The 13,340-nt window shown below is 41.1% G+C and overlaps 1 protein-coding gene across 1 annotated transcript; it reads left to right on the top strand.

The window, feature by feature from the left end:
* The first annotated feature begins 4,344 nt into the window (after nt 1–4,344).
* adssl (adenylosuccinate synthase, like) lies at nt 4,345–13,075 on the top strand. The gene is made up of 13 exons (XM_073479648.1): nt 4,345–4,628; nt 5,191–5,293; nt 6,204–6,272; nt 7,986–8,036; nt 8,113–8,179; nt 8,316–8,423; nt 8,848–8,929; nt 9,380–9,506; nt 9,592–9,746; nt 10,598–10,722; nt 10,862–10,959; nt 11,917–12,066; nt 12,172–13,075. The coding sequence occupies exons 1-13, from the start codon at nt 4,395–4,397 to the stop codon at nt 12,222–12,224; spliced, it is 1,422 nt and encodes a 473-aa protein (XP_073335749.1). The 5' UTR covers nt 4,345–4,394; the 3' UTR covers nt 12,225–13,075.
* The last annotated feature ends 265 nt before the right edge of the window (nt 13,076–13,340 follow it).

Here is a 13,340-nt window from a genome sequence, read left to right as displayed (position 1 = left end):
TGACTGCAAGTGTAATAATTAACCATCCACCAACTCCTGATCTCTTAAGCTGGCTGCTCGGCCTCGCTGCCATTGCTTCGCCGTCATTGCTGGCATTTACATTTGCTCTTTCAGTAGCTCCTTGCTGTCAGTGTCTTCTTCTGCCTTGGTCTTGCCTGCTCTGTTCCTACTTTTCTCTATTTTCCCCCCTCTGCTCCCCTGCTCTGTCCTCGGCTCCCCCGCGTCACGACACCTGACTGCTCTTTAAACCTTTGGCCTCGTCCTATGAAAGCCACCAGGCCGTGGTGCATCTAAAGGTGAGTTCAAGTGAAAACTAAGACTGTGTTTATGTGAAATTTACAGGGTTAAAACGAAGGAAAACGGCAACTATTTAGTTGAAAGAATACCTGACAAAATCAGGTGGTAAATCAGAAAAATGTATATTTCCACCTTATTTTTTTTATTACATTAAAAAGGCTCTATGTCAAAGGACACATGTATTTTCCGACAAAATCTTTCTTTCTTTTTTGCTGTTTTACAATGGTCCAAAACGTGTTCCTGTATTTGTCAGGGCCAGTAGTGTTGTAAGAGTTTGGGCACAGTTATAAAATAAAACAAACTAGGTCTAATTCGACTGATTTTCTAACAAATGTTTCGGTCTGCGAAGAGGCACAAAGTGATGGATGCCATCTGATGGTTCTATTCAACAGGACAAAGAAACAGTCAAGTACAAGCATAGATGTCCTGACAGAGCTGCTGATCCTTTAATTGCTTTATTGTTCTGTTTTTCTCTACAGTTTTACTGCAAGTCAAAGTCTACAGAGATATTACTTCATGAACTGAACAAGTCAGGATGAAAAAAAAAAAAAACCTCCAATCTGATAAAATATTGGCAAACTATGATGCCAATCTTTTAGTAATTATGAGGACGAATGTCAGTGTGAGCAGGAAATGCAGGGCCCGCAGATACATAGGTCAGACACACCCTTATATTCACATATTGAAAAGCGCCCTCATGTTGACAGCTACCATAAAATCTGTGTTATCTATATAGGCCTTGGCCCTTTGGCCGTGCTGTTGGAAGAGTGAGAGCAATGATGCCGTTTACTTCAGGCAATAAAACTGGGTGGAGGAAATTGCGGGGTCAAAGTCACTCGCAAAGTGGACACTCCTCACGTACTAAAGCTGCTGCCTCCGAGTTTGAATCCTGAGTTAACCTTGGTGCTTCTCTCGCTCATTTGCTCCTCTTTCTCTCTCTCCTTTATCTCAGGTATTTCCACAGCGGCGCCCAGCCCCCCGTGAAGGAACTGGAAGTGTGATCTCACCATAGGTTTGTCCATTTGGAGAACGACTGGAGAAGCTGAGCCTGAGGTGCTCGCTGGATGTAACAGCAACTCCATGTGGAAGCTGTTTGTGTTCCAGTGGAGGTGCTGTTACCTGCAGAGAGACACCGAACACAACACCCTCAACTCTGATGTGAACAAAGATTTTTTTCGTTTCTGGGATGTTTCACTTCGATTGAGTTTCCATTGGGGCACAAGGTGATGACCTATGAATTGACAGCCAGTGAGTGTAACATCTGCCTGTCAGTTCTGTAGGCCACTGCTATGTTTGTCCCTCTGAACATGAACAGACCTCAACAAGAAGAAGCTTCTGGTTTCGTGGATGTGTCTACAACTGGTGACTTTTGTGACTTTTACATTAATCGCAGTTGTTTCTGAAGCATCTTTTACAATGAATAAATCTTAATGGGTTGCTCTGTGTGTGGATGAGTCTGTCATTTGTCTCCTTTGGTCTGTTTAAATCTTGCTAGAGACCGTCAGGTGCATTCAGATATGCATTTGATAAATAGCTTACCTTGAATATACATAAACAAGAAAGATAAGAGAAAGACAGAATGTTATGCAAACATAATTATGATAGACGAATGTAATTACAGGGCCATTAAAGGGATAGCGAGGATGAAGATACCACGGTAAAAAAACATTTACTGACCTCATGTTAAGCTGTTAAGCCTGTTTAAATAGAACTGGGATGAGGAAGTGTCAACGGCATTCTCGACTGCCATTTCAGCCTCATGGAGACAAGTCAGTTGAGTTTCTGACATTTTAGAGGGCCCAAAGTCACAAAATACGCTTAATTTTCACATTAAACTGATCATGTATATCTTTAAAATAAATTAAACTGTTAAATTACAATATGTCAATACAAAAAATGACTTGTAATTGATGTTGTAAAATGTGTCATTAATCGAAACCCAGCCTGTAAACAAAACTAGTGTGTTTACAAGATCAACAATGACCGATAACGGCCGTCAAACTTCACTTTTGCATTCTGTTCAATCAACAATTCATCATTTTGAAGGCAGGGCAAGTTTATTTGTATGGCACCATTCAGAGAGCACCATGTAATGCTTTAAAGAGTAGTGGTGAGATTTTAAAAACATATCCTCTGACACACAGAAAGCCCGTGCAGAGATTTAAGGACTGGTGCAATGTGCTCCACTTTCTTGGTGTTAGGGAGGACTCTGGCAGCAGCACTCTGGATGAGCTGAATGATTTTTTTTTTTTTTTTGCCATGACCTGTGAAGTAAAAGCATTCTCAAGTTTATTTATTTTTTGCTATGTTTTTTAGGTGGATTTGTAATTGTCCTTCTGTGGCTGTCAAAATTCAGTAACTACACCAAGATTTCTGGCATGATTTGTAGATATTAGGGTCACAGATTCAAGGTGAGGCTTTTAATCTTGTTTGGGGCCAAAAACAATTACTGTTCAGTTGGAGAAAAATTCTGGTTCATCCACTTACTGATTTGTTTGATGGACTTATTCAGCAAATATAAGGGACTGTAGTCATGTGGTGTCACTGTCCTATACTTGTGTGTCATCCGCATTAAGTGTGGTTGGAGATGTTACAATATTCCATAATATGAGCGAGGGGGAAAATGGCACATGTTCAGAGAGACTCAGGCGGAGACGATCAGCCACAGTGATTCCATACAGAGCATGTGCACAGACCACATATAAGTCAGGTCAGGGGTTTTCAAAGTGTGAGACTGTGGGCCTCCCCTCGGACAAAGCTCAGGAAAAAGTTGCCTGCTTTTAGCTTAGTTCAATTCCTGCGTGTCTATGGGATCATTTAGCAGCTACATGATCCCACAGACAGCTATCAGTTGGGTTCAAATAGCCTAATATTGCTGTTTGACATGTTTAAAACTGCATGTAAATACAACACAAGGCTAAGGATTAGTTAAAGTTAAAGATATTCAGGCAATCCTAGAGCCTGGTTCCCCTGTGATATCTAATAATATATATTTTTTAAATCCCTTATGTTTTCACTTTGAGTCTATATTACTACGAAACGATAACAAAATTACAAATTACTTCAACTACAAATGACATAGTTTACTAATTAAACCGCAACAAATAATTACAAAAATACAACAACTGTAAGACAGGGCAGAGGTAAGAGGCCGTGGTCCGGAAAACCAACCAGCAGACTTGTCGTCGTATAATATTTTCTGCGGGTACACTCGGTCACTTTGTTTGTTGTGTTTTCATAAAATGCAAATGTGCATTAAAATATGCAACAGGAAAATAACAGTATGATCTGGAACGGTGGGGCCTGTACATGTAGGGGCCTGACAAGTATACACACAAGTTGAAAATGCTGCCTTTGCTGCCACCTAGCAGTAAATAAAGCGACCATAATGCACACATTGCAGTGCCAAATCAGTGTAGGGTGTAGTCACAAAGGCACCAGACATGACAGGCAGCTACCCCCTTTCTTGCCTGATAGGTAGAAAACATTGGATTCAGCTGGTTAAAGGGAAAAGTCAAGGAACAAAGATGTGCAGTATGTCCAGAGGGTATTATCATCACAGTTATCATGGATCCCACTGTTTTTCTTGGTAAAATCGACCCTACTCTGCCTCTGATTGCTTTAATCAGGATAAGAGACAAACAGAGGCAAAGAAAAGCTAGGACAACGAGTACTAGCCAATAAGAAGCAGAGTAAGGCGGGTCTTAACAAAAAACAAGCAGCGGGGACCGAGCATGGATGGGACCGAGGGTTTAAACGAAGGCGGAAGTGCAGGGGAGTGAATCATGCTTGTACTTGCATATTCTTCGTAAATCGTGATGTCTTCAGCGGATATGGTCTTTAATTTAATAAACACTCCGTCAAAACATAGAAACCGATGTGTGTGTGTCAGTTAATGGCTTACAGTCAGTCTGACAGAGTTATAGGAAGAACAAATCGATAAATGTGCCTAAATAGATGTATTTTGACATTCAGAGGAACTTGGGCTGTGAAAAGAAACACTGCCATCTTGCGGTGACGCGACGCACCAGCACTTCCCGTGACGCAGAGAAACGCGGTAAAACGATATTCCGGTTTGCACAAGGAGGACAAGCAGCATGGCATCCGACAGCACCATGGCTAACGTTAACGGACGGGAGACCGTGTCCCTGAACGGGGAGCCGGTCGTGAAGCGGCCCCGGGAGTGCCCCGCGCAGGTTTCTGCCCTCCGCGTGCCGAAGGAGCCTCAGAACAAAGTGACCGTCGTGCTCGGGGCGCAGTGGGGCGACGAGGGCAAAGGAAAAGTTGTGGACTTGCTCGCAATGGATGCGGATATCGTATGCAGGTGCCAGGTACTCAACTACACCGTCCATTTAACCTCACAGTCACTACTTTATACAACAGTGTTGTTACTGACACGTTTGGTGAACGTCGTTGCCGCTAAGCTCCCGTTAAATATTCATGACCCGCTAACGACGTCAACCACCTTGTGTGACCTCCCGGATGTGGAGGTGCTAAGTTGATGCTAATGAGGACTGTCGAGCTGTTTTGTCTTGTTTTTATCCGCTCCCGCTGGATCAAAATGTGACTGAATTCAGCTAATGACCTCCACACACTCATATCCGGTGAACGTTTCCCCTTACGTAAGGCACCGACCGCCCGTGGTCACCCAGCTGTTCCGCTCCCTCGTCTCTCCAGTCACGTCAGCAGCATTTATCGTAAAAAAAAAAAGCCAGTTGTGTTATCTTTCAGCCAGAACCGACTGTGACAACCCGGGCTGTGGTGTTGTGCAGGACCGTGACATTGCTCCTGTCCTCAGTATTGATGGATTCTCTTGTTTACTCGCCCTCCAGTGTTTGTCTCTCATCAGAAAACTAACCCGCCAGCACGTGTAATGTTTGTACTTGTCTGCAGGGGGGCAACAACGCAGGTCACACGGTGGTTGTGGACTCGGTGGAGTATGACTTCCACCTGCTGCCCAGCGGAGTGCTCAACAAGAAGGCTGTCTCCTTCATTGGTATGAGACAATCCTTGTGTTTTTATTTTGAAAGACACTTCAAGGTGGCGGGAAGATAATGGTCCTGATAAAAACACCTGTTTATGACCATTATCAGCAGACAGAGGGCCTTATCAGTGATGTGTCAGGGGGGGATCTTGTTCTTGTTGTGGCTGGTGTACACGGTTTCCAGTTCATTAGATACATCTAGCTAAAACTAATGCAACCCCTGCATTAAGTCCTACTTTCCTGAAGCTTCTAGTCTTATTTGTTTGCATTGAAGCTGAGCTAGAGTGGTGTTTACTCAAGCCTTTCTAGTCATTTTGTTTTTAATACTTACTGTCCGCCCACATGTATCAGTGAGGGTAGACTAAAATAACAGAAACACGCAAAACAGTGCAAACTACAATCTCCAGAATAACCATAAAGATGACCTCTCACAAATCACATTAAACAGTGCAGCCTTAATGAAGGCAGGGTTTATTGCAGTGCTGTTGAATTCGACTGTATTAGTTTTATCTAGGAGTCGCTAGGAAACAAAGTACGCATGAGTATATATAGAAAGATCAACACAAGAGTGTGCATAGTTACACAAAGGGTAACTAAAGGTGAAACTAAAGGATGGAAGAAAAAATAAACTGAATGCAAATTAAACCAGTTTTGCTTTGCTGCTCTGAAATCACAATCACCATTTAAATGTGAAGTATTTTGCATTTCCTCTTTTACGTAGCCTTTTTTCTTTCAGTACTATTTTAAAAACATGAAAAGAGGAAACATTAAAGGAACACTTCAGTAACAGAACAGGTTGTGTTATAGAAATTAAACATCAGGGAAAACATTAGCAGTCTGGTACCCCAGTAAAAATGTATTATGTGGTAGCTCATGAAGTTATTTCTCATGAGGATTGGTAATGTTTGATTTTACATTACAGGCAATGGAGTGGTGATACACATGCCAGGTCTGTTTGAAGAGGCTGCAAAGAACCTGCAGAAAGGCAAAGGTAATGTTTCTTTTAAATGGGGGAGATGCAGTTTTGGGCTTTTGTCTACACGTAAACACTTTAGGTCAATGAAAACGGACCTTTGGAAAACTTCTTTCAGCGGGAAGATATTTAAAACTTGGTTTTCAGTGTTTATGTCCAGACAGGCAGAAACAGAGATTTTTTGGAAAGGCAGATACCTGTGTTTGCTTCTTGATTGTGAATAATGAATGTATGTAGCATCATTGGCAAATGTGAACGACCCAAATAGGAAGCAAACGTGGGTGTTTGCATCATCATTTCTAAAAACCTCACTTTCTGCCTATCCAGACATAAACACTGAAAGCAGATTTTTCAACTATCTAAAGCCTTTTTGTGTGGAAAGGGCCTCAGTAAAATAGATTTTTTCAACATAGGGAATGGGGGCATGGAGGAAGTAGGAAAAGCACAGATGTAACTTGTGAATTTAATTATGGCTGATTTCTTTATAGCTGTTTTACTTTCAGGGTCCGGTAATGTGCATGTTGGCTCTCTGTCACGGTTTTTATTAGAGACTTAAGGAAAGTTTCACTGCGAATGCGCGATTCCATCCCGCTTCCTGGCGTTGTAGCCCAACTGTCTAATACAGGAGAACGCCCGGTTTGCCGTACCCAGCAATACGTCAAAAGAGTCTTAGAAGGTAGTTATAAAAGTAGCCGTTATAAGAGTAAAACATTGCTTAGCAGGGGTGTGACGATACACTCAACTCATGAGACGAGACGAGACGATGCACGATATTGGTTTCACGAGAACGAGACGAGATTTTAACAGTATTTTTAGGAAAACTTCTTAAAAATGTTATTTGATTGAAAGTCACAAAATGCAAAACATTGCAGGTTCATTTTGAAACGTTTTAACTAGTGATTATCTTGTAATGAATGTCATTTCAGTTCTTCTTTTTGACTTAGTATGAATTATCACGTGCAGTAAAAGACACAAACAATACATAAGCTCTGTAAAAGATTCTGCCACAAACTCTACGGACTGGCTTCTCTCCTACGTGATGTCTCATGAGTCTCTTCAGACCTTGTGTGTGACCTTTGAACTAATCTCCTTTCCGCAAATTAAAAGTAAAAAATCAGTCTTATTTTTTTAGGTGCAATCCATAATCAAAGTAGTACTCTGTGAATACTTAAAGTGCTGTTTTTCTTTTTTTTTCACAGCACTGTTTTCTAACAGAGCTTACATATTGTTTGTGTCTTGTCTGTCACTCTGTCGCCGTTTATTGTTTCCACCGGGTACCCAAAATGCTGCCACACAAACGATTTACAAGTGGCGGGGGCATATTCTATGCTAATTTTTGTGTTCAATGTCAGACTCTGTCATGCTGGCTGCTGCTCTGTATCCGTTATGCTCTGATATTGCGAGACAGCTTTTCACCTCAATGAGAAACATCATTAGAAATATGTTTTAAAATCGCAAGATCTCGTGGCACGAGACACCCCTGTTGCTTAGTAAACAATTTCTACCACTGCGGCAACCCATTGGACTGTTTGCCAGATGCCACAGATGTCCCTCTACACTCACAGCTGAAAGTCCCTGTTGTGATACTTTACATACCAGAGGAGAGCCACAGTTAATGTTATTAGTTACACCTCTGCTTTTCCTACTGCGAAAACATTTAAATGTTTGCTGTGACAAAAGGCCTTCCTGGTGTGCTAACGTATAATGTTCGGATTGTTGTATTGCATGCAGGATTACAAGGATGGGAGGAGAGGTTAAAGATTTCTGATCGTGCCCACATTGGTGAGTAAACATTTTGTCAATCAAGTTTTTGATTGAGATTGTTGTATTATTGACGGTCCCTTCCCTCCTCCTCTAGTGTTCAACTTCCATCAAGCTGTCGATGGCATCCAGGAGCAGCAGCGGCAGCAGCAAGAAGGGAAAAAGTAAATCTACTCTCATTAGTTTCAATTAAGATTCATATTACAATGTATACTGTTAAATTAAGTTCAGTGGGATTATTATCTATTAAATAAATACTTAATTATTTTTATTAATGTGGTGGTTTTATTTGTGCTCCAGTTTGGGAACCACTAAGAAGGGTATCGGTCCTGCCTACTCCTCCAAAGCTGCTCGGAACGGTATTCGAGTGTGTGACCTGGTCTCAGATTTTAAGGTTTTTGAGGACAAGTGAGTCTTTCCCCCCATCTAACTTCTTTCATTTTCTCTTCTGTATATGTTGCCATATCATCAGTGATCTAAAATAAGACATGGTGGGTGTCAAACACTGCCGATTGCGACCTCAGATCAGTGTTTGAAGGCACTATGTCAGATTTTGATTCCTGAACTTCTCATTGAGGTCAGGAATACATTTTGTCAGCATTAGAACCACATTTTGACAAAGCAATTCTCTTCATTTGTGGGAGGAAATTTTAGACATTTGGGTGTTCACAGTTTAACACTATCAGCAGATTTATTTGTCAGACGCTTTAACACATTCCTTCAATATCTTGTCCTGCCACCAGGTGGCAACACCTTGCTGTGGTACACACAGCTAGCATGGTCCTGTAGGTTATGTTGTGAAATAAACGAACAAACTCTCTCCTCCTCACAGGTTTCGTATGTTGGCAGAACATTTCCTGACGATGTATCCAAACCTCAACATCGACATTGATGGTGAACTGGAGCAGCTGAAGGTGAGGACGGGTCATCATGTAGAGCCAAGAAATACTGACAGATTCACATATGACAGTATTTCTGAGTTCAGTTGCTTGGCTTTGATATTGTGACAGCAGGAAAAGCACAGGTGTAACTAATAAAAGTAATGATGGCTGAATTCCACAGAATAGATGGATATCAAAGGCATCGTTAAAGTCGTCAGTAACACCTGCGACTTCCCCACTATGATAATTTAAAATGTCTGCAGTTAGAAAGGCTTATATCTTGTGTATGTAAACAAGTATTTAATCTACATGTGGGCTGTTTAATAGTCAATACAGTCTGTCATTTTAATACAGAGTTTTTTTTAGTTTTTTTTTGTACCACAGTAGTGCAGCTTTGTCTTTTTCACACACTTTGTGAGTTGTAGATATCAATCAGTACATGTAGAGATGGTCTCAAAATGTTTTGGTGTCCCTGTTTTTCAGGGCTATGCAGAGAGGCTGCGTCCTCTGGTGACTGATGGGGTGTACTTCATGCACAAAGCTCTCACTGGACCCAGCAAGAAAATCCTGGTGGAGGGGGCCAACGCTGCGCTCCTGGATATCGACTTTGGTGAGCACCGCTTGGTTTGAGGAATTAATTATGGGGATGGATGGATGTTGTGCCTCCTCAGGTTGACAGATATGTCTCTGTTCAGGGACGTATCCCTTCGTGACGTCTTCCAACTGCACCGTGGGAGGAGTGTGCACTGGCCTCGGCGTGCCTCCATCATACGTCGGCCGAGTGTACGGTGTCGTCAAAGCGTACACCACCCGGGTGGGCGTCGGTGCTTTCCCGACAGAGCAGGATAATGTGAGTAAAGACACATTTGGCAAAGGCTGTTGTTCAATGTTGTAATGAGAAAGATCCTGCTAATTAGAGATATATTATTAAGCTGTAAAGTCGTCGATGTTGTGATTAAAGGATCGAATTCATCACAGTGGCTTCTCAGGCGCTCAGCAGCTTCACTGGGTGGAAGGAAAATGTGTTGTTACTGTCTGATAACTGCACCCACAACAGTCAACAACGTTTAGTTTTATGATGGCGGTAATGGAAATGTTTTAGATACTGAACCAACAATCAGGAAAAAGTCAAAATAATAATCAGATCTAAATGACAATAAATCTACTATTAAATTATATCATTCAACGTTTTGATGATGAAACAGAATGCAGCAAAATACTCATTTTACCTTGATTGTGTTGTTTTGAAAAAACAAAATTGTGAATATATAATTTGGTGAATCGCCCAGCCCTAAGTTGAAGTGACCTGATGTCCCAGTAATGCAGATTCTTGTCAGACCTTGTCAGTCATATCATCAGATTTTTAGGTATTGTGGGCAGCCTCAGCCTTGAGGCTTCAGAGACTTGTGGTCGGATGCATGTCGGCTGATTCTGCACTTAGATTTGCACTTTAACAAGACACTTTACCCCCAGCTGCTCACTGGTTGACAGAGGAGAAGTGCGGCTGTGCTGGACAGCTTCCACATGTGAGTGTGTGTGTGAAACAGGATGTTACTGGAAAAGGGCAAGCGTTCAGATGATTGTCCCTTAACAAATAAAGGTGTCCAAACAGGTCAAATGAACACAATGCCCCTTAAAATGTCTGAATTATCTGTGTTGATTTTGAAAGTTGACAGTGTGTGCTTTTTTGTTGTCGTTTAGGAGACTGGAGACCTGTTACAGTCCAGAGGCAGAGAGGTCGGTGTGACGACGGGCAGGAGGAGGCGTTGTGGTTGGCTGGACTTGATTTTGGTCAGATACGCCCACATGGTCAACGGCTTTTCTGCGTAAGAAACCATCACATCACTTCAGAGTATTATCCTTACATGCTGATGTGATTACTGGAGTTAGTTTTGACGTCATACATTCTGTCTGTCCATTGTCATCAGAGTTCACTTTTTTCTCTTCTTTTTTTCTTTTACGCAGAATTGCGCTGACGAAGCTGGACATTTTGGACACGCTGCCAGAGATTAAAGTAGGCGTGGTCTATAAAGTTGATGGAAAACCTCTACCAAGTTTCCCCGGTAGGTCATTCCCACTAAATTGGTTTATAGGTGTGCTTGTTTGTTTGCAAATAAATAATGAATTTAACAGTCAACAACAAGACATTAGTATAATTACTTCAAAGAAGGGCATAGTGTTGCTTTCAAGTACAGGGCAGAGTCCGATGACTGCAGGGCTGCAACTAATGATTATTTTCATTATCTGTCAATTATTTTTTATATACATTGATTAAAACACCAGGAAAATAATGAAGTTACAGAAAACATCTTTAAATAGCTTTTCGTGTCAGTCTTGTCCCCACAAACCCAAAGATAAACAATCCTTAGTGATGCAAATCATAAGAATGTTTGACACTCGTGCTTCAATAAAGACTAGATGACTGTAATATTTGCTTGATGTCCTAATGTGTGACTGGAAATATAGAAGATTTAAGACAGTCCCTCTATCCATTAAGGTTTGAATGACAGAACCTTAGTTCCCTTTAACACAGGAGAGGACCTGTATTCACTCTAATAGGTTATTATTTTCAGAGCTACTACTCGCATGTTGGTTTCAGGTGGATAAACATAGCTTTTATGCGCTATATTTTACATGGGTCAGCTTTTACTAGCAGTAAATGTAACAGCTGGGGATTTAAAAAATCTCTTTTGCAGCAGATTTGAAGGGGCATTTATCTCCTGTAGCTCTCTGCCGGTACTGCCTAATGGAGCAAATTGAATTGTTAAGCTAATGAAGCAGAGGATGATAAAACAACTTCTCTGTTTTTGCCTCATATGACACTGCAGCTACTCTTGGCCTGCATGTTAACACTGATTTCCCTATATACAGTACATTCACCATGGCTGTGGTTTATTCTGGATGTTTGATGAAGTGGCTCTTTTCTAGAGCTCTCTCATTTCAACAATTAATTACACGCAGGAGCCAGAACAAAAACATTTCATCCCTCACTCTGTGTTATTTATGTGCTTGTGTTGTAGCAAACATGGACGTTTTGATGCGGGTGTCAGTGGAGTACAAGACGCTGCCGGGCTGGTGCTGCAGCACCGAGGCAGCTCGGAGCTTCGAGGAGCTGCCGTCACAGGCCCAAAATTACATTCGGTTCATCGAGGACTTCCTGCAAGTGCCAGGTCCGTAACGAGGCACTTCAAATTAATGGAGCAACTGCAGCCAAACTGTTTTCCCCTTTGCCAAACCTGCAAGTCACGTCTTGTCTTTGTTTTTTCTCATTTCAGTGAAGTGGGTTGGAGTCGGCAAGTCCAGAGAGAGCATGATCAAACTGTTTTGATCCATCTGCAGACCTGCAGTCCTCCTCAACAGCAGCTCAGATGATAATTTCAGGTTTTGATAGGATTACCGGAGGGATTTAAAATGCAAACTCTATCCTAAAGGAAATACTTCACCAGCAAGGCTATTTGTGAAACTTTTAGTTGCTGCTTGTGCTTCACATTCACAATAATTCCTCTTAGATATAATTTATGCATTCCACGTGATGTTTCTATATTTATTAGGGTGTTAATTTTTAAACATGGTGCAGATGGATCACTCATTCTTTATTCCATTCCACATTAAAGCTTTGTTTTTCTTTTTGTAAGCATTTGAGGCTAATTAACATTATTGACATCTGTTCATCGTGTTAGTTTTTTAACATACATTCTAAGAGCAATTGATGAACAGACGTAGAATCTTTCATATTAAAGGGCATCACAGTGAACGCGAGATTATTTTCAGGCTTTGTAATGAGATGGAAAAATAGTTGAAAGCCATCGTGCAATCAGTAGGATTGTGAACTTTTCTATTGAATAATTTTAAAAACACTTCAAAAACATGAATGCATCTCAGTTGTCAAGTTTGTAACTATTTTTCATCCTGATTGTTGGAATGAACACAGTGGTTTTTAAATCATCCTCAAGACAGATAAGTCAACACTAAGCAACTTCAGTTTGAATAGGTGTTTTCTTCATAATAACTGAGGCGTTCACTGATATTTGAGAAGTTTGTGTAAATGTAAAGAAAATAGCCTATAGGCAATAATGTACCAGAGTACATCTCAGTGTGTTTCCTACACTTTCATTCATTTTGTCAATGTAAAAGACTTATCAGCTTGCTGTTATCAATAAAAGGAAACTGTAACATGAATTGTTACTTAATTTGTCTTACATTGTTCTGCTCCTGGTGTACAGTTTGCTCTCTTCATGTTAATAATCTAGAGTCCCTGTTTGGGTTTAGATGTCAAATAAGGCAACCAAGATGATCACATTTCTGGTCATTGCTGTCTTGTAATTATTGGTTTCCGTTAACAGAAACATCTCTGGCACATGTGATATCTGCACCTTGAAAGATGTGCGATGCTGTTATGACTCTGAATGTCTCCACAGCAAAATGTTAGCAAGTTTTAAGCTGC

Source organism: Pagrus major, chromosome 13, assembly GCF_040436345.1.
Source record: "Pagrus major chromosome 13, Pma_NU_1.0".
In the NCBI taxonomy this organism is placed as follows: domain Eukaryota; kingdom Metazoa; phylum Chordata; class Actinopteri; order Spariformes; family Sparidae; genus Pagrus; species Pagrus major.
This window is presented reverse-complemented; position numbering and strand designations above follow the sequence as displayed.

Coding starts and splice junctions, on each gene's coding strand:
- adssl (XM_073479648.1), top strand. CDS start 4,395: ATGGCATCCGACAGCACCATGGCTAACGTTAACGGACGGGAGACCGTG. Junction 5,294..6,203: donor GAAGGCTGTCTCCTTCATTG/GTATGAGACAAT, acceptor TTTACATTACAG/GCAATGGAGTGGTGATACAC. Junction 8,037..8,112: donor TTCTGATCGTGCCCACATTG/GTGAGTAAACAT, acceptor CTCCTCCTCTAG/TGTTCAACTTCCATCAAGCT.